Source organism: Pseudophryne corroboree, chromosome 6 (genome assembly GCF_028390025.1).
Source record: "Pseudophryne corroboree isolate aPseCor3 chromosome 6, aPseCor3.hap2, whole genome shotgun sequence".
Lineage (NCBI taxonomy): Eukaryota > Metazoa > Chordata > Amphibia > Anura > Myobatrachidae > Pseudophryne > Pseudophryne corroboree.
The window spans coordinates 346,815,847-346,834,433 of record NC_086449.1 but is presented as its reverse complement, the minus strand read 5'-3'; the positions used below and the strand labels follow the sequence as shown (position 1 = coordinate 346,834,433).

General features: G+C 47.8%; 1 protein-coding gene across 9 annotated transcripts in view; it reads left to right on the top strand.

Moving 5' to 3' along the window:
- HERC1 (HECT and RLD domain containing E3 ubiquitin protein ligase family member 1) overlaps positions 1-18,587 on the top strand; it is a 475,564-nt gene that overhangs the window by 424,001 nt on the left and 32,976 nt on the right. For all 9 annotated transcript variants that reach the window (XM_063926542.1, XM_063926546.1, XM_063926547.1 and 6 more), the window contains 2 exons: positions 12,879-12,981; positions 13,112-13,281. In XM_063926542.1, coding sequence (XP_063782612.1) covers positions 12,879-12,981; positions 13,112-13,281 — 273 coding nt within the window. The remainder of the gene's footprint in view (positions 1-12,878; positions 12,982-13,111; positions 13,282-18,587) is intronic.

Genomic DNA, 18,587 nt, shown 5'->3' with positions numbered 1-18,587 from the left:
AAGGGGGTCTGTACTTGTGATAATGCATCCTCCATGGATTTCCTCCATGTCTGGTTCTGAGACTCAGATTTATTTAATCTCTTATTCAAGCGAGTCACATTTGCATATTTACCCATCAGCCGTCGGCGGTGCCGACACGGTCACTCCCACAGTCATTTCTGTCCCCCCTCCAGCCTCCTCCTGGGAAGAGCACTCAGCCTCAGACATGTCGACCCGCGCGTACCGACACCCACAACCACACTGGGGCTATAGGTGACACAGAGGGAGTTTTGCCAGCTCACAACCCAGCGCCTATCCCGGTACTGAAACTATTAAAACAATGCCTCAGACCTGTCAGCGCTTATATATATCAGCACCAAAATACTGTTTTGCACCCTGTCACTTGTACAGCACTGTAGGAGGTCAGGACCAGCGTCTCTGCAGCTCTGTGAAGAGAAAATGGCGCTGATTAAAGCTGTGAGGGCTAAGCCACGCCCCCTCGATGGCGCGCTTCAGCCCCGCTATTTTTAAAACATTTTATACTGACGGGGGTATGGTTTTTAGTGCCCAGGCACTGTAAGCCTCTTTTGCCAGATTATTATTGAGGATTCATGCTGCCCAGGGTGCCCGCCCTGCACCCTGTAGTGCCGCTGTGTGTGTGGGAGCATGGCGCGCAGTGCGGCCGCTGTGCGGTACCTCAAAGCCGTCACTGAAGTCTTCTGATGTTCTTCTACTCACCCGTCTTCTGACTTCTGGCTCTGCAAGGGGGGTGATGGCGCGGCTCCGGGTACGAGCATCTAGGCGTACCTAGCGATCAGACCCTCTGGAGCTAATGGTGTCCAGTAGCCTAAGAAGCAGAGCCTTGAAACTCACAGAAGTAGGTCTGCTTCTCTCCCCTCAGTCCCACGATCCAGGGAGCCTGTTGACAGCAGGTCTCCCTGAAAATAATAAACCTAACATAAGTCTTTTTCTGAGAAACTCTGGAGAGCCTCTGTGTGCATCCAGTCTCACTGGGCACAGAATCTAACTGGAGTCTGGAGGAGGGGCATAGAGGGAGGAGCCAGTTCACACCCATTTAAAGTCTTAAAGTGCCCATGTCTCCTGCGGATCCCGTCTATACACCATGGTTTTTGAAGCATCTCCAGCATCCTCTAGGACTGGGATGGGGAACCTTCGGCCCTCCAGCTGTTGTTGAACTACACATACCAGCATGCCTTGCTACAGTTTTGCTATTTGGCCATGCTAAAACTGTTGCAGGGCATGCTGGAATATGTAGTTCAACAGCAGCTGGAGGGCCGAAGGTTCCCCATCCCTGCTCTAGGACATATGAGAAATTAATTTTTATAAAATAATGGGTTTTATGCTTACATTTAATCCCTTTATGTAAAATCCTTTGGGGGAAACCTGAAGACACTTTTTTTTTTTTTTACTTTCTATTACTCCAGCTAAGAGTTTACCATAGTAAAATCAAAGATGAAGTGTTTTTTGTTTTTCTCTGACGTCCTAGTGGATGCTGGGGACTCCGAAAGGACCATGGGGAATAGCGGCTCCGCAGGAGACTGGGCACAAAAGTAAAAGCTTTAAGACTACCTGGTGTGCACTGGCTCCTCCCCCTATGACCCTCCTCCAAGCCTCAGTTAGATTTTTGTGCCCGAACGAGAAGGGTGCAGTCTAGGTGGCTCTCCTGAGCTGCTTAGAAAAAAGTTTAGTTTTAGGTTTTTTATTTTCAGTGAGACCTGCTGGCAACAGGCTCACTGCATCGAGGGACTAAGGGGAGAAGAAGCGAACTCACCTGCGTGCAGAGTGGATTGGGCTTCTTAGGCTACTGGACATTAGCTCCAGAGGGACGATCACAGGCCCAGCCATGGATGGGTCCCAGAGCCGCGCCGCCGTCCCCCTTACAGAGCCAGAAGAGCAGAAGAGGTCCGGAAAATCGGCGGCAGAAGACGTCCTGTCTTCAATAAGGTAGCGCACAGCACCGCAGCTGTGCGCCATTGCTCTCAGCACACTTCACACTCCGGTCACTGAGGGTGCAGGGCGCTGGGTGGGGGCGCCCTGAGACGCAATATAAACACCTTAGGGGGCAAAAAATGCATCACATATAGCTCCTGGGCTATATGGATGCATTTAACTCATGCCTGTTTTTCCATAAAAAAGCGGGAGAACGGCCGCCGAGAAGGGGGCGGAGCCTATCTCTTCAGCACACTGGCGCCATTTTTCCTCACAGCTCCGTTGGAGGGAAGCTCCCTGACTCTCCCCTGCAGTCCTGCACTACAGAAACAGGGTAAAACAAGAGAGGGGGGGCACTAATTTGGCAGATAAATCTATACAGCAGCTATATAAGGGAAAAACACTTATATAAGGTTATCCCTGTATATATATAGCGCTCTGGTGTGTGCTGGCAAACTCTCCCTCTGTCTCCCCAAAGGGCTAGTGGGGTCCTGTCCTCTATCAGAGCATTCCCTGTGTGTGTGCTGTGTGTCGGTACGTTGTGTCGACATGTATGAGGAGGAAAATGGTATGGAGGCGGAGCAATTGCCTGTATTAGTGATGTCACCCCCTAGGGAGTCGACACCTGACTGGATGGTCTTATGGAGGGAATTACGTGATAGTGTCAGCACTTTACAAAAGACTGTTGACGACATGAGACAGCCGGCAAATCAGTTAATACCTGTACAGGCGTCTCAAACACCGTCAGGGGCTCTAAAGCGCCCGTTACCTCAGGTGGTCGACACAGACCCAGACACGGACACTGACTCCAGTGTCGACGGTGAGGAAACAAACGTATTTTCCAGTAGGGCCACACGTTACATGATCACGGCAATGAAGGAGGTTTTGAACATTTCTGATACTACAAGTACCACAAAAAAGGGTATTATGTGGGGTGTGAAAAAACTACCCGTAGTTTTTCCTGAATCAGATGAATTAAATGAGGTGTGTGATGAAGCGTGGCTTTCCCCCGATAAAAAACTGCTAATTTCTAAAAAATTATTGGCATTATACCCTTTCCCGCCAGAGGTTAGGGCGCGTTGGGAAACACCCCCTAGGGTAGATAAGGCGCTCACACGCTTATCAAAACAAGTGGCGTTACCGTCTCCTGATACGGCCGCCCTCAAGGAACCAGCTGATAGGAAGCTGGAAAATATCCTAAAAAGTATATACACACATACTGGTATTATACTGCGACCAGCAATCGCCTCAGCCTGGATGTGCAGTGCTGGGGTGGCTTGGTCAGATTCCCTGACTGAAAATATTGATACCCTGGACAGGGACAATATATTATTGACTATAGAGCATTTAAAGGATGCATTTCTATATATGAGAGATGCACAGAGGGATATTTGCACTCTGGCATCAAGAGTAAGTGCGCTGTCCATTTCTGCCAGAAGAGGGTTATGGACGCGACAGTGGTCAGGTGATGCGGATTCCAAACGGCATATGGAAGTATTGCCGTATAAAGGGGAGGAGTTATTTGGGGTCGGTCTATCGGACCTGGTGGCCACTGCAACGGCTGGGAAATCCACCTTTTTACCCCAGGTCACCTCTCAGCAGAAAAAGACACCGTCTTTTCAGGCTCAGTCCTTTCGTCCCCATAAGGGCAAGCGGGCAAAAGGCCACTCGTATCTGCCCCGGGGCAGAGGAAGGGGAAAAAGACTACAGCAGACAGCCTCTTCCCAGGAACAGAAGCCCTCCCCCGCTTCTGCCAAGTCCTCAGCATGACGCTTGGGCCTTACAAGCGGACTCAGGCACGGTGGGGGCCCGTCTCAAGAATTTCAGCGCGCAGTGAGCTCACTCGCAAGTGGACCCCTGGATCCTGCAGGTAGTATCTCAGGGGTACAAATTGGAATTCGAGACGTCTCCCCCTCGCCGGTTCCTGAAGTCTGCCTTACCAACGTCTCCCCCCGACAGGGAGGCGGTATTGGAAGCCATTCACAAGCTGTATTCCCAGCAGGTGATAATCAAGGTACCCCTCCTACAACAGGGAAAGGGGTATTATTCCACGCTGTTTGTGGTACCGAAGCCGGACGGCTCGGTGAGACCTATTTTAAATCTGAAATCCTTGAACACTTACATACAAAGGTTCAAATTCAAGATGGAATCACTCAGAGCAGTGATAGCGAACCTGGAAGAAGGGGACTATATGGTGTCTCTGGACATCAAGGATGCTTACCTCCATGTCCCAATTTGCCCTTCTCACCAAGGGTACCTCAGGTTTGTGGTACAGAACTGTCACTATCGGTTTCAGACGCTGCCGTTTGGATTGTCCACGGCACCCCGGGTCTTTACCAAGGTAATGGCCGAAATGATGATTCTTCTTCGAAGAAAAGGCGTCTTAATTATCCCTTACTTGGACGATCTCCTGATAAGGGCAAGGTCCAGAGAACAGTTAGAGGTCGGAGTAGCACTATCTCAAGTAGTACTACGACAGCACGGATGGATTCTAAATATTCCAAAATCGCAGCTGATTCCGACGACACGTCTGCTGTTCCTAGGGATGATTCTGGACACAGTACAGAAAAAGGTGTTTCTCCCGGAGGAGAAAGCCAGGGAGTTATCCGACCTAGTCAGGAACCTCCTAAAACCAGGCCAAGTGTCAGTGCATCAATGCACAAGGGTCCTGGGAAAAATGGTGGCTTCTTACGAAGCGATTCCATTCGGCAGATTCCACGCAAGAACTTTTCAGTGGGATCTGCTGGACAAATGGTCCGGATCGCATCTTCAAATGCATCAGCGGATAACCCTGTCTCCAAGGACAAGGGTGTCTCTCCTGTGGTGGTTGCAGAGTGCTCATCTTCTAGAGGGCCGCAGATTCGGCATTCAGGACTGGGTCCTGGTGACCACGGATGCCAGCCTGAGAGGCTGGGGAGCAGTCACACAGGGAAGAAATTTCCAGGGCTTGTGGTCAAGCATGGAAACGTCACTTCACATAAATATCCTGGAACTAAGGGCCATTTACAATGCCCTAAGTCAGGCAAGGCCTCTGCTTCAGGGTCAGCCGGTGCTGATCCAGTCGGACAACATCACGGCAGTCGCCCACGTAAACAGACAGGGCGGCACAAGAAGCAGGAGGGCAATGACGAAAGTTGCAAGGATTCTTCGCTGGGCGGAAAATCATGTGATAGCACTGTCAGCAGTGTTCATTCCGGGAGTGGACAACTGGGAAGCAGACTTCCTCAGCAGACACGATCTCCACCCGGGGGAGTGGGGACTTCACCCAGAAGTCTTCCACATGATTGTGAACCGTTGGGAAAAACCAAAGGTGGACATGATGGCGTCGCGCCTCAACAAAAAACTGGACAGATATTGCGCCAGGTCAAGGGACCCTCAGGCAATAGCTGTGGACGCTCTGGTAACACCGTGGGTGTACCAGTCAGTGTATGTGTTCCCTCCTCTGCCTCTCATACCCAAGGTACTGAGAATCATAAGAAGGAGAGGAGTAAGGACTATACTCGTGGCTCCGGAATGGCCAAGAAGGGCTTGGTATCCGGAACTTCAAGAGATGCTCACGGAAGACCCGTGGCCTCTACCTCTAAGAAAGGACCTGCTCCAGCAGGGACCATGTCTGTTCCAAGACTTACCGCGGCTGCGTTTGACGGCATGGCGGTTGAACGCCGGATCCTGAAGGAAAAAGGCATTCCGGATGAAGTCATCCCTACCCTGATCAAAGCCAGGAAGGATGTAACTGTGCAACATTATCACCGTATTTGGCGTAAATATGTTGCGTGGTGTGAGGCCAGGAAGGCCCCTACAGAGGAATTTCAACTGGGTCGTTTCCTGCATTTCCTGCAAACAGGACTGTCTATGGGCCTAAAATTAGGGTCCATTAAGGTTCAAATTTCGGCCCTGTCAATATTCTTCCAAAAGGAACTAGCTTCAGTTCCTGAAGTTCAGACGTTTGTCAAGGGAGTACTGCATATACAGCCTCCTTTTGTGCCTCCAGTGGCACCTTGGGATCTCAATGTAGTTTTGGGGTTCCTAAAATCACATTGGTTTGAACCACTCACCACTGTGGACTTAAAATATCTCACATGGAAAGTGGTAATGCTGTTAGCCCTGGCCTCAGCCAGGCGTGTCTCAGAATTAGCGGCTTTATCCTATAAAAGCCCTTACCTAATTTTTCATACGGACAGGGCAGAATTGAGGACTCGTCCTCAATTTCTCCCTAAGGTGGTTTCAGCATTTCACTTAAACCAGCCTATTGTGGTGCCTGCGGCTACTAGGGACTTGGAGGATTCCAAGTTGCTGGACGTAGTCAGGGCCCTGAAAATATATGTTTCCAGGACGGCTGGAGTCAAAAAATCTGACTCGCTGTTTATCCTGTATGCACCCAACAAGCTGGGTGCTCCTGCTTCTAAGCAGACTATTGCTCGTTGGATTTGTAGTACAATTCAGCTTGCACATTCTGTGGCAGGCCTGCCACAGCCAAAATCTGTAAAAGCCCATTCCACACGGAAAGTGGGCTCATCTTGGGCGGCTGCCCGAGGGGTCTCGGCTTTACAACTTTGCCGAGCAGCTACTTGGTCAGGGGCAAACACGTTTGCTAAATTCTACAAATTTGATACCCTGACCTGGAGTTCTCTCATTCGGTGCTGCAGAGTCATCCGCACTCTCCCGCCCGTTTGGGAGCTTTGGTATAATCCCCATGGTCCTTTCGGAGTCCCCAGCATCCACTAGGACGTCAGAGAAAATAAGAATTTACTCACCGATAATTCTATTTCTCATAGTCCGTAGTGGATGCTGGGCGCCCATTCCAAGTGCGGATTGTCTGCAATACTTGTACATAGTTATTGTTACAAAAAAATCGGGTTATTATTGTTGTGAGCCATCTTTTCAGAGGCTCCTCTGTTATCATGCTGTTAACTGGGTTCAGATCACAAGTTGTACGGTGTGATTGGTGTGGCTGGTATGAGTCTTATCCGGGATTCAAAATCCTTCCTTATTGTGTACGCTCGTCCGGGCACAGTATCCTAACTGAGGCTTGGAGGAGGGTCATAGGGGGAGGAGCCAGTGCACACCAGGTAGTCTTAAAGCTTTTACTTTTGTGCCCAGTCTCCTGCGGAGCCGCTATTCCCCATGGTCCTTTCGGAGTCCCCAGCATCCACTACGGACTATGAGAAATAGAATTATCGGTAAGTAAATTCTTATTTTTTTCTCCCTCAATTGTGTTTTTCACTGGCTCTGTGATGTGGTTTTTGGATAAAGCCCTTGTGAATGGAGCTACATGTAGGAGAGAACAGCACAAACAGTTCTATATTTATTTAAAGTAACTAAGTGCTGCTGTTTGCTCTATATTCCCATTGTCCAATATTCCCCAAGTGGATTCAGAGAAAAGGATTTAATGTAAGTACAGTATAAAGATATAATTGTTTGAATTCAAATAATCATTGAAAGAATATGTAAGTGTAGTACCTCAAATTCCTTTTCTCTGACGTCCTAGTGGATGCTGGGAACTCCGTAAGGACCATGGGGAATAGCGGGCTCCGCAGGAGACTGGGCACTCTAAAAGAAAGATTAGGTACTATCTGGTGTGCACTGGCTCCTCCCTCTATGCCCCTCTTCCAGACCTCAGTTAGAATCTGTGCCCGGCCCGAGCTGGTTGCACACTAGGGGCTCTCCTGAGCTCCTAGAAAAGAAAGTATTTGTTAGGTTTTTTATTTTCAGTGAGATCTGCTGGCAACAGACTCACTGCTACGAGGGACTAAGGGGAGAAGAAGCGAACCTACCTGCTTGCAGCTAGCTTGGGCTTCTTAGGCTACTGGACACCATTAGCTCCAGAGGGATCGAACACAGGCCCAGCCTCGGTCGTCTGGTCCCGGAGCCGCGCCGCCGTCCCCCTTACAGAGCCAGAAGCAAGAAGAACGTCCTGGAAATCGGCGGCTGAAGACTTCGGTCTTCATTAAGGTAGCGCACAGCACTGCAGCTGTGCGCCATTGCTCCCTATGCACACCGCATACTCCGGTCACTGATGGGTGCAGGGCGCTGGGGGGGGGGGGGGGCGCCCTGGGCTGCAATTAGAGTACCTTAACTTTGGCAAACAACACATAATATAGGCTAATAAGCTATATATGTGTAAAAATCCCCTGCCATAATACAATTATAAGAGCGGGAGAAGTCCGCCGAAAAAGGGGCGGGGCTATCTCCCTCGGCACACTGGCGCCATTTTCTCTTCACAGTGCAGCTGGAAGACAGCTCCCCAGGCTCTCCCCTGCAGTTTCCAGGCTCAAAGGGTTAAAAAGAGGGGGGCACTAAATTTAGGCGCAAACTGTATATAAAAAGCAGCTATAGGGATAAATCACTTTCTATTAGTGTAAATCCCTGATTAAATAGCGCTGTGGTGTGTGCTGGCATACTCTCTCTCTGTCTCCCCAAAGGACTTTGTGGGGTCCTGTCCTCAGTCAGAGCATTCCCTGTGTGTGTGCGGTGTGTCGGTACGACTGTGTCGACTTGTTTGATGTGGAGGCTTATGTGGAGGCGGAGCAGGTGCCGATAAATGTGATGTCACCCCCTGCGGGGCCGACACCAGAGTGGGTGGATATGTGGAAGGTATTAACCGATAGTGTCAACTCCTTACATAAAAGGCTGGATGACGTAACAGCCATGGGACAGCCGGCTTCTCAGCCCGCGCCTGCCCAGGCGTCTCAAAGGCCATCAGGGGCTCAAAAACGGCCGCTACCTCAGATGGCAGACACAGATGTCGACACAGAGTCTGACTCATACATATACACAATCCACTAGGGGCATCCGTTGCATGATTTCGGCAATGAAAAATGTGTTACACATTTCTGACATTAACCCAAGTACCACTAAAAAGGGGTTTTATGTTTGGGGAGAAAAAGCAGCCAGTGTTTTGTTCCCCCATCAGATGAATTGAATGAAGTGTGTGAAGAAGCGTGGGTTTCCCCCGATAAGAAACTGGTAATTTCTAAAAAGTTACTGATGGCGTACCCTTTCCCGCCAGATGATAGGTCACGTTGGGAGTTATCCCCTAGGGTGGATAAGGCGCTCACACGTTTGTCAAAAAAGGTGGCACTGCCGTCTCAGGATACGGCCACCTTGAAGGAGCCTGCTGATAGAAAGCAGGAGGAAATCCTGATGTCTGTATATACACACTCAGGTACTATACTGAGATCTGCAATTGCCTCAGCATGGAGGTGTAGTGCTGCTGCAGCGTGGTCTGATACCCTGTCAGATAATAGTGTTACCCTCGACAGGGATACTATTTTGCTAACCATAGAGCATATTAAAGACGTTGTCTTATATATGAGGGATGCACAGAGGGATATTTGCCGGCTGGCATCCAGAATTAATGCAATGTCCATTTCGGCCAGGAGGGTATTATGGACCCGGCAGTGGACAGGTGATGCTGATTCTAAAAGGCACATGGAGATTCTGCCTTATAAGGGTGAGGAATTGTTTGGGGATGGTTTCTCGGACCTCGTATCCACAGCAACAGCTGGGAAGTCAAAATTTTTACCTCAGGTTCCCTCACAGCCTAAGAAAGCACCGTATTATCAGGTACAATCCTTTCGGCCTCAGAAAAGCAAGCGGGTCAAAGGCGCTTCCTTTCTGCCAGAGGCAAGGGAAGAAGGAAAAAGGCTGCACCAGACAGCCAGTTCCCAGGATCAAAAATCTTCCCCCGCTTCCTCTAAGTCCACCACATGACGCTGGGGCTCCACAGGCTGAGCCAGGTGCGGTGGGGACGCGTCTCCGGAACTTCAGCGACCAGTGGGCTTGCTCACAGATGGATCCCTGGGTTCTGCAAGTAGTATCACAGGGATACAAGCTGGAGTTCGAGGCGACTCCCCCTCGCCGTTACCTCAAATCAGCCTTGCCTGCTGCCCTCAGAGAAAGGGAGGTAGTACTGGCGGCAATTCACAAGCTGTATCTTCAGCAGGTGATAATCAAGGTACCCCTCCTTCAACAGGGACGGGGTTACTATTCCACAATGTTGTGGTACCAAAACCAGACGGTTCGGTGAGACCCATTCTAAATTTAAAATCCTTGAACATTTATATAAAAAAGTTCAAGTTCAAAGTACCTCAAGGGTGTGGTACAGGACTGTCATTACCAATTCCAGACGTTGCCGTCTGGTCTGTCCACGGCACCGTGGGTATTTACCAAGGTAATGGCCGAAATGATGATGCTCCTCCGAAAGAAGGGAGTCATGATTATTCCGTACTTGGACGATCTCCTTATAAAGGCGAGGTCCAAAGAGCAGTTGCTAGTCGGCGTGGCACTATCTCAGGAAGTGCTGCATCAGCACGGCTGGATTCTGAATATCCCAAAGTCGCAGCTGATTCCTGCGACGCGTCTGCTGTTCCTGGGCATGATTCTGGACACAGAACAGAAGAAGATATTTCTCTCGGAGGAGAAGGCCCAGGAATTATCATCTCTGGTCAGGGTCCTCCTGAAACCAAAGCAGGTGTTGGTGCATCACTGCACGCGAGTCCTGGGAAAGATGGTAGCTTCTTACGAAGCAAGTCCCTTCGGCAGATTCCATGCAAGGATCTTCCAGTGGGATCTGTTGGACAAGTGGTCCCGATCGCATCTCCAGATGCATCGGTTAATCACCCTGTCCCCGAGGGCCAGGGTGTCTCTGCTGTGGTGGCTGCAGAGTGCTCATCTGCTCGAAGGCCGCAGATTCGGCATACAGGACTGGGTCCTGGTGACCACGGATGCAAGCCTCCGAGGTTGGGGGGCAGTCACCCAGGGAAGAAACTTCCAAGGACAATGGTCAAGTCAGGAAACTTCCCTACACTTAAATATTCTGGAACTAAGGGACATTTACAACGCCCTGAGTCAAGCAGAACCCCTGCTTCAAAACCAACCGGTTCTGATTCAGTCAGACAACATCACAGCGGTCGCCCATGTAAACCGCCAGGGCGGCACAAGAAGCAGGGTGGCAATGGCAGAAGCCACAAGGATTCTTTGATGGCGGAGAATCACGTGATAGCACTGTCAGCAGTGTTCATTCCGGGAGTGGACAACTGGGAAGCAGATTTCCTCAGCAGGCACGACCTCCACCCGGGAGAGTGGGGACTTCATCCAGAAGTCTTCCAGCTGATTGTGAACCGTTGGGAACGGCCACAGGTGGACATGATGGCGTCCCGCCTCAACAAAAAGCTAAAAAGATATTGCGCAAGGTCAAGGGACCCTCAGGCGATAGCTGTGGACGCTCTAGTGACACCGTGGGTGTACCAGTCGGTTTATGTGTTCCCTCCTCTTCCTCTCATACCCAAGGTACTGAGAATAATAAGAAGGAGAGGAGTAAGAACTATACTCATTGTTCCGGATTGGCCAAGAAGAGCTTGGTACCCAGAACTTCAAGAAATGATCTCAGAGGACCCTTGGCCTCTGCCGCTCAGACAGGACCTGCTACTGCAGGGGCCCTGTCTGTTCCAAGACTTACCGCGGCTGCGTTTGACGGCATGGCGGTTGAACACCGGATCCTAAAGGAAAAGGGCATTCCGGAGGAAGTCATTCCTACGCTGATTAAAGCTAGGAAGGATGTGACCGCAAAACATTATCACCGCATATGGCGGAAATATGTTGCTTGGTGTGAGGCCTGGAAGGCCCCAACGGAGGAATTTCAGCTGGGTCGATTTCTGCACTTCCTACAGTCAGGGGTGACTATGGGCCTCAAATTGGGTTCCATTAAGGTCCAGATTTTGGCTCTGTCGATTTTCTTCCAAAACGAACTGGCTTCACTGCCTGAAGTTCGGACTTTTGTTAAAGGAGTGCTGCATATTCAGCCCCCTTTTGTGCCTCCAGTGGCACCTTGGGATCTCAACGTGGTGTTGGATTTCCTAAAGTCGCATTGGTTGAGCCACTTAAAACCGTGGAGCAAAAATATTTCACGCGGAAAGTGATCATGCTGTTGGCTTTGGCTTCGGCTAGGTGTGTATCAGAATTGGCGGCTTTGTCATGTAAAAGCCCTTATCTGATTTTTCATATGGATAGGGTGGAATTGAGGACTCGTTCCCAATTTCTTCCTAAGGTGGTATCAGCGTTTCATTTGAACCAACCTATTGTGGTGCCTGCGGCTACTTGGGACTTGGAGGATTCCAAGTTGCTGGACGTAGTCAGGGCCCTGAAAATCTATGTTTCCAGGATGGTGGGCTCTTCTTGGGCGGCTGCCCGAGGGGTCTCGGCTTTACAGCTTTGCCGAGCTGCTACTTGGTCGGGTTCAAACACATTTGCAAAATTCTACAGGTTTGATACCCTGGCTGAGGAGAACCTTGAGTTTGCTCATTCGGTGCTGCAGAGTCATCCGCACTCTCCCGCCCGTTTGGGAGCTTTGGTATAATCCCCATGGTCCTTACGGAGTTCCCAGCATCCACTAGGACGTCAGAGAAAATAAGAATTTACTCACCGGTAATTCTATTTCTCGTAGTCCGTAGTGGATGCTGGGTGCCCATCCCAAGTGCGGATTGTCTGCAATACTTGTATATAGTTATTGCCTAACTAAAGGGTTATTGTTATGAGCCATCTTTTCGTGAGGCTCAGTTGTTATTCATACTGTTAACTGGGTATAGTATCACGAGTTGTACGGTGTGATTGGTGTGGCTGGTATGAGTCTTACCCGGGATTCCAAATCCTTTCCTTATTGTGTCAGCTCTTCCGGGCACAGTTTCCCTAACTGAGGTCTGGAGGAGGGGCATAGAGGGAGGAGCCAGTACACCAGATAGTACCTAATCTTTCTTTTAGAGTGCCCAGTCTCCTGCGGAGCCCGCTATTCCCCATGGTCCTTACGGAGTTCCCAGCATCCACTACGGACTACGAGAAATAGAATTACCGGTGAGTAAATTCTTATTTTTCCCCAGAGGATTTGAAATGTGTAATAATAATTGATACTCAGCTTGTTAGATACGTTTGTTATATTGTTTTCTTCTGTTTAGAAAGTAGACATTCTGTGTGGGATCAGTATTAAGAAGGTGGCCTGTGGGACACAGTTTTCAGTCGCGCTGACCAAGGATGGACATGTTTACACTTTTGGTCAAGGTGAGTATTGTGACATTCACTATTCCTGTACTAGTTATTATTATTATTAAAATAGTACTCCCCTTACCACCAACATTTTTGCTTTTGTCCACATTTTCATTACTACTGCACAATCTATTGCCACCTACAGACCGTTTAATTGGTTTGCCTGAAGGTCGAGCTCGGAATCACAATCGTCCTCAATTGGTTCCTGGTCTATTGGGCATCTTCATTGAGGACATTGCTGTGGGAGCAGAACACACATTGGCACTGTCCTCGGCTGGTGAAGTGTATGCTTGGGGGAGTAACTCGGAGGGACAGGTTAGTGCTGACACATTTTGCAATTTCAACCAGTGGTTTGCTTTTTTTTTTTAATTCAGATTTTATGTATTTTTACAATTCGGTTAATCCTTTGTTTAACCAAAGTTATTCTCATAATTACTGTAGAATAAAATTATCCTAGAAAACCACAACATGAAGGTTGAAACTTCTAGGAATTCTGGGTAGAATTTCTTCTAATTTGTCCTTCTGGCCAACCATGTATCTAGAAACTGTGTAAATGTGTTAAAGATGTGTACCTAAATAAAAAACAATATTAAAATGAAGTTGGTGGATTACTGGGGATCAAAAATAACATTATGCCACCACTCAATTAGATAGACTTTTGCCAGGCTGGACATTCATGTGCAGTTTTGCCTGTTGACTTATGTACTTGGTGCATGTGGCCCCATGGTTAGTATTTGTGCTGCAGCCTAGACAATGGTTTATTCACTTTTTTTTTTTTTAAAGGTCAGTTGTTCGCTTAGGCCCCTTGCGAACAACTGACCCTTAAAAAAAGTGAATAAACTATTGTCTAGGACTTTATTAATTGCTGCAATTAGCAAATACTGTACCTATTGTTTTTGTGCTGTGCGTCTGTACTCTCTTGCGCTGTTCTGCATGTACTGAAGTAATAGGAATTTTTAAGACTTTGACCCATGATCATTTGTAATAACCCAAATTTAAGTTTTGATAAAATAGATTTTATACACATGGAAGGGGGTGTGTGTTGTTCAGCAGTTTGAAATCACTCAATATCTATACTAAAATTGTGACTCGATTACCCAAACTCTCAAATATAGTATATAGTGCTTTTATTCCCTAAAATTGGATGATTTGTAAACGCTCTGTATCTAATTCCTTCTGGTTTCCTATTGTATCGTTAAAACTTTATATATATTTTGCCCCTTGATTTGTGTTTCACTATTTCAGATGTGGTGTATTGCATATCTTGTAACCCTGTTTTATACCATTATCCCCTTTTTTTCCTGTAACCTATATAACTCTTAAATAAAAAGATGACAAAAAAAAGTAATGATTTGCAACTATGGTTCTAACTAGTTTTATTATAAAAAATCTTGTCACTTTTTAAATTAATTTAATTGTCCCATGCCATTCATTTTGCTGTCCAGCAAGCAGGGGGACACACTTAAAATGAATAGGAAATTAAAAAAAATTATCCTGGTTTTCAGGCAATCTTGTGTATCTGCAACCAGTTAGATTATCTCTCAACCTTAATTTTTGGAAGACAAATGTAGATGTAGATGGCGCTGTAGCGTCATTAGGCACTTCTAAAACACTCAGCTTGTTTGTGATTTGTGTCCTCACCTCTACACCACTCCACCAACCAGAGTTCTGTTTTATTTTTACCATGGGAAATAGAATGTGGTACAGCAAGCCTGGGTACTTCGACAGGGTGGCACTTGATATGCCGGCTGTCTGGATCCCGGCGCTCAGCATACCGGCACCGGAATCCCGGCAGCCGGCATACCGGCAACTATTTTCCCTCTTGGGGTGTCCATACTGAGCGCATACTGTAGTACACCCCTTCAACAAAAAGCTAATTCTTTTCTCCCCTCTATACCACAGTAGCTGCCTGGTTACTTTTTCTCTTACAAATCCCCAAATTATGGACCAGAAGTACAGGTCTGAGACATAAACTTTGAAATAGTTGAGTTTAAAACCCCCTTCTAGACAGTCCCGCATAAACTATATTAGCTTGTCCAGGTGGGAAAAAAAAAGGTAGGGAAATCCTTTGCTTCACACCAGGTGATGCAAATCTTACAATACCTGTGATAATTCTTGGAAACAGGTTTTTGAGTTTTACACATGGCCTGAACCACACTGTCAGAACATTCTTAGCTTTAAGGGTAATGGATTCAACATCACATTTGCCGAAGCAAAATCAGGTGATAAAAGGGGACCTGACTTAAAAGATCTGGTCTTGGAGGTAGGCACCATGCTGGCCCTTTGCCATGCGTAAACATTGGTGTACCAAAGCTATCTGGGCCAGTCTGGTGCTTCTAAAGTCACCAGAACGCCCTCTGTTTTTACCTTTTTGAGAACTCGCAGAAGGATCACTTCTAGAAGGAACAGGAAAAAGCCCCAAGGCCCTAACATTACATCTGTCAGAAATGAGTGCAGAATTCCTGTCCAGGAGAAGAACCTTGTAGTTAAAACAACATGGCATTATGACAACATCTGGCTGTTCCCTTCTGTCCACCAGCTGTTAAAAGATCTGTGGATTTGTTCCACCAACACATTATCTTGCTCATCTCTATTATGGGAAAGGCACACTTGGTGCCGCCTTGGTTTTTTTTTGTAAGCCACGGTGGTTATGAATTCTATCTTGACAACTCTTCCCTGCAAGAGCTAGTGCCTGGTAGATTGTTGAATATAGTTCTGAGCTCCAGCACATTGATCAGGAGTTTTAATTCCACACCAATTGCATCCCTTCCTCGAATCTCACACACACACACACACACACACACACACACACACACACACACACACACACACACACACACACACACACACACACACACACACACACACACACACACACACACACACACACACACACACACATCCATTTACACTATTGGCCAATCCTTGATGGAAAGCACACTGCTGAGACATGTTCCCTTTACAAACTAGTTTTGTTCTGAAATATTTGTGTATGAAAGTGCAAACTGTACTGCCTCAAATATCAACTCAGCATTCATGTAAAGGAGCTTTGACATCTGTGTGCTAACAGGGACCTCGCTGTTCTCTGTAGCGAGAGGATCTTTTCTATCAATAAGAACACCCTCTGCTTTCCTGAAATTGAGAATTCAAACATTGGCCTTGATCAGCAGGTTATCCAAGCAAGGGAGGACGTCTTGTGATCTGGGAAAGGCCATTATCTTGGCAAATACTCTCAGAACTGTGGCCAAAAGGTTTATGTCATAAAAAAGTGATTGGACAGCAAACCAAGGAGGCACTGGTACACCTCCCAGATTACAACATGAAAGTATGCACACTTGATGACTGTGAATACCATAAACTCATAATATTGCATTTTGTTGGTGACCAATTGAAAGGACACCATCTTAAACCTGTCCACTCTCAATGGGATGTTTAGGGGCTTCAGATTCAGAATGGGCCTAAAGTTACTGTCCAGTTTTTGAACTGGGAAAAGAGTTGTTTAAAAACAAAAACCTTTGTGGTGTTCTTTGGCTGGAGAAACCATCCTGTAAATAGATGGGACTAAATGGTTTCTGGACCTGGAAGAGAAGCAGTTAGGCCACTATCACTGGAGACCCCGGAGGGAGGGAGGGGGGGCACTGGCATGTCATGCTGGTTGTCAGAAGGAGCTGACCACCGAGCTGCCAAAGCTTGTATATATTGCATCGCTCCATGTGCTTTGCAGAACTAACCCATGGTGGTCTGGCCACTTGGCTATCTGTAAGGATGAATAGAGTAAAAATCGAATCCCTTAGGCCTAGGAACATTGGCAGGAAGAAAGGATTTCTTTTCCCCAGTGGCTCTTGTAAATAATTCCTTTGAGTATGGAACCAAAGCGGACCTCCTCAGAGTATGAAAGGCACTCCAGAGCCGCCTAAGGGGTATATGCAATTGCGGTCGAATTCCCGAAATTGTCGAATTTCGGGTCATTTTCGCCAAAAAAAAAAAATCGTCAATGCAATTCAGTGCTTTCCGTCAAAAAAACGGACTTTCAAAATTCGACTTTTTGAAATTCGACTTTTTGCAATTCGACTTTTTGCAAATTCGACTTTTCAGCAATGATACAAGTGCTGCAATTCGACCAAAGCATATTCAATTCAAGTTTGGAAATTCGACAGCAGTGCTTTTAGACAGTAAATTCGTCATTTTCAATCCGCCACACTTTGGAGGGTGAAAACAATAAAAAAAAATTTAAACATTTAAACATGTTTTTTTTGGTGTTTTTTTTTGGGGGAATAGCATATCTATTTATATTAGAAGGGATTAGGTACTTTTTTTTTTTTTTTTCGGAGGCACAAGTATTATTTATATATTTTTTTTAATATTTTATTTTATTTTTTTTAGTGCTGGAACGGTAAAATAAAAAAAAAAAATGGCGTGGGGCCCCCCCTCCAAAGCATAACCAGCCTCGGGCTCTTCGAGCTGGTCCTGGTTCTAAAAATGCGGGGAAAAATTGGGCAGGGATCCCCCGTATTTTTAAAACCAGCACCGGGTTCTGCGCCTGGTGCTGGTGCAAAAAATACGGGGGACAAAACGAGCAGGGGTCCCCCGTATTTTTCACACCAGCATCGGGCTCCACTAGCTGGACAGATAATGCCACAGCCGGGGGTCACTTTTATACAGTGCCCTGCGGCCGTGGCATTAAATATCCAACTAGTCACCCCTGGCCGGGGTACCCTGGGGGAGTGGGGACCCCTTCAATCAAGGGGTCCCCCCCCCCAGCCACCCAAGGGCCAGGGGTGAAGCCCGAGGCTGTCCCCCCCCCCCCCCCCCCCCCCCCAATCCAAGGGCTGCGGATGGGAGGCTGATAGCCTTGAGTGAAATGACAAGAATATTGTTTTTTTCAGTAGTACTACAAGTCCCAGCAAGCCTCCCCCGCAAGCTGGTACTTGGAGAACCACAAGTACCAGCATGCGGGAGAAAAACGGGCCCGCTGGTACCTGTAGTACTACTGGGGAAAAAATACCCAAATAAAAACAGGACACAGACACCGTGACAGTAAAACTTTATTACACACTGCCGACACACACATACTTGCCTATGTTCACACGCCGACATCGGTCCTCTTCTCCATGTAGAATCCACGGATGCCTGAAAAGAAAAGATCACTATACTCACCTCAACCAGGGTCCAGAGATAAATCCACGTACTTGGCAAAAAAAGAAAACGGACACACGGACCACCGGACTGAAAGGGGTCCCATGCTGACACATGAGACCCCTTACCCCGAATGCCAGGACACCACGTGACTCCTGTCACTGAAGTCCCTTCAGCCAATCAGGAAGCGCTACTTCCGTGGCGCTCACCTGATTGGCTGTGCGCTGTCTGTGCTGTGACAGCGCATCGCACAGCTTTCTCCATTACTTACAATGGTGGGAACTTTGCCGTCTGCGGGGGTTACCCGCGGTCAGCCGCTGACCGGCGGGTGACCTCACCGCTAGCCGCAAAGTTCCCACCATTGAATATAATGGACGGAGCTGTGCGATGCGCTGTCACAGCACAGACAGCGCACAGCCAATCAGGTGAGCGCCACGGAAGTAGCGCTTCCTGATTGGCTGAAGGGACTTCAGTGACAGGAGTCA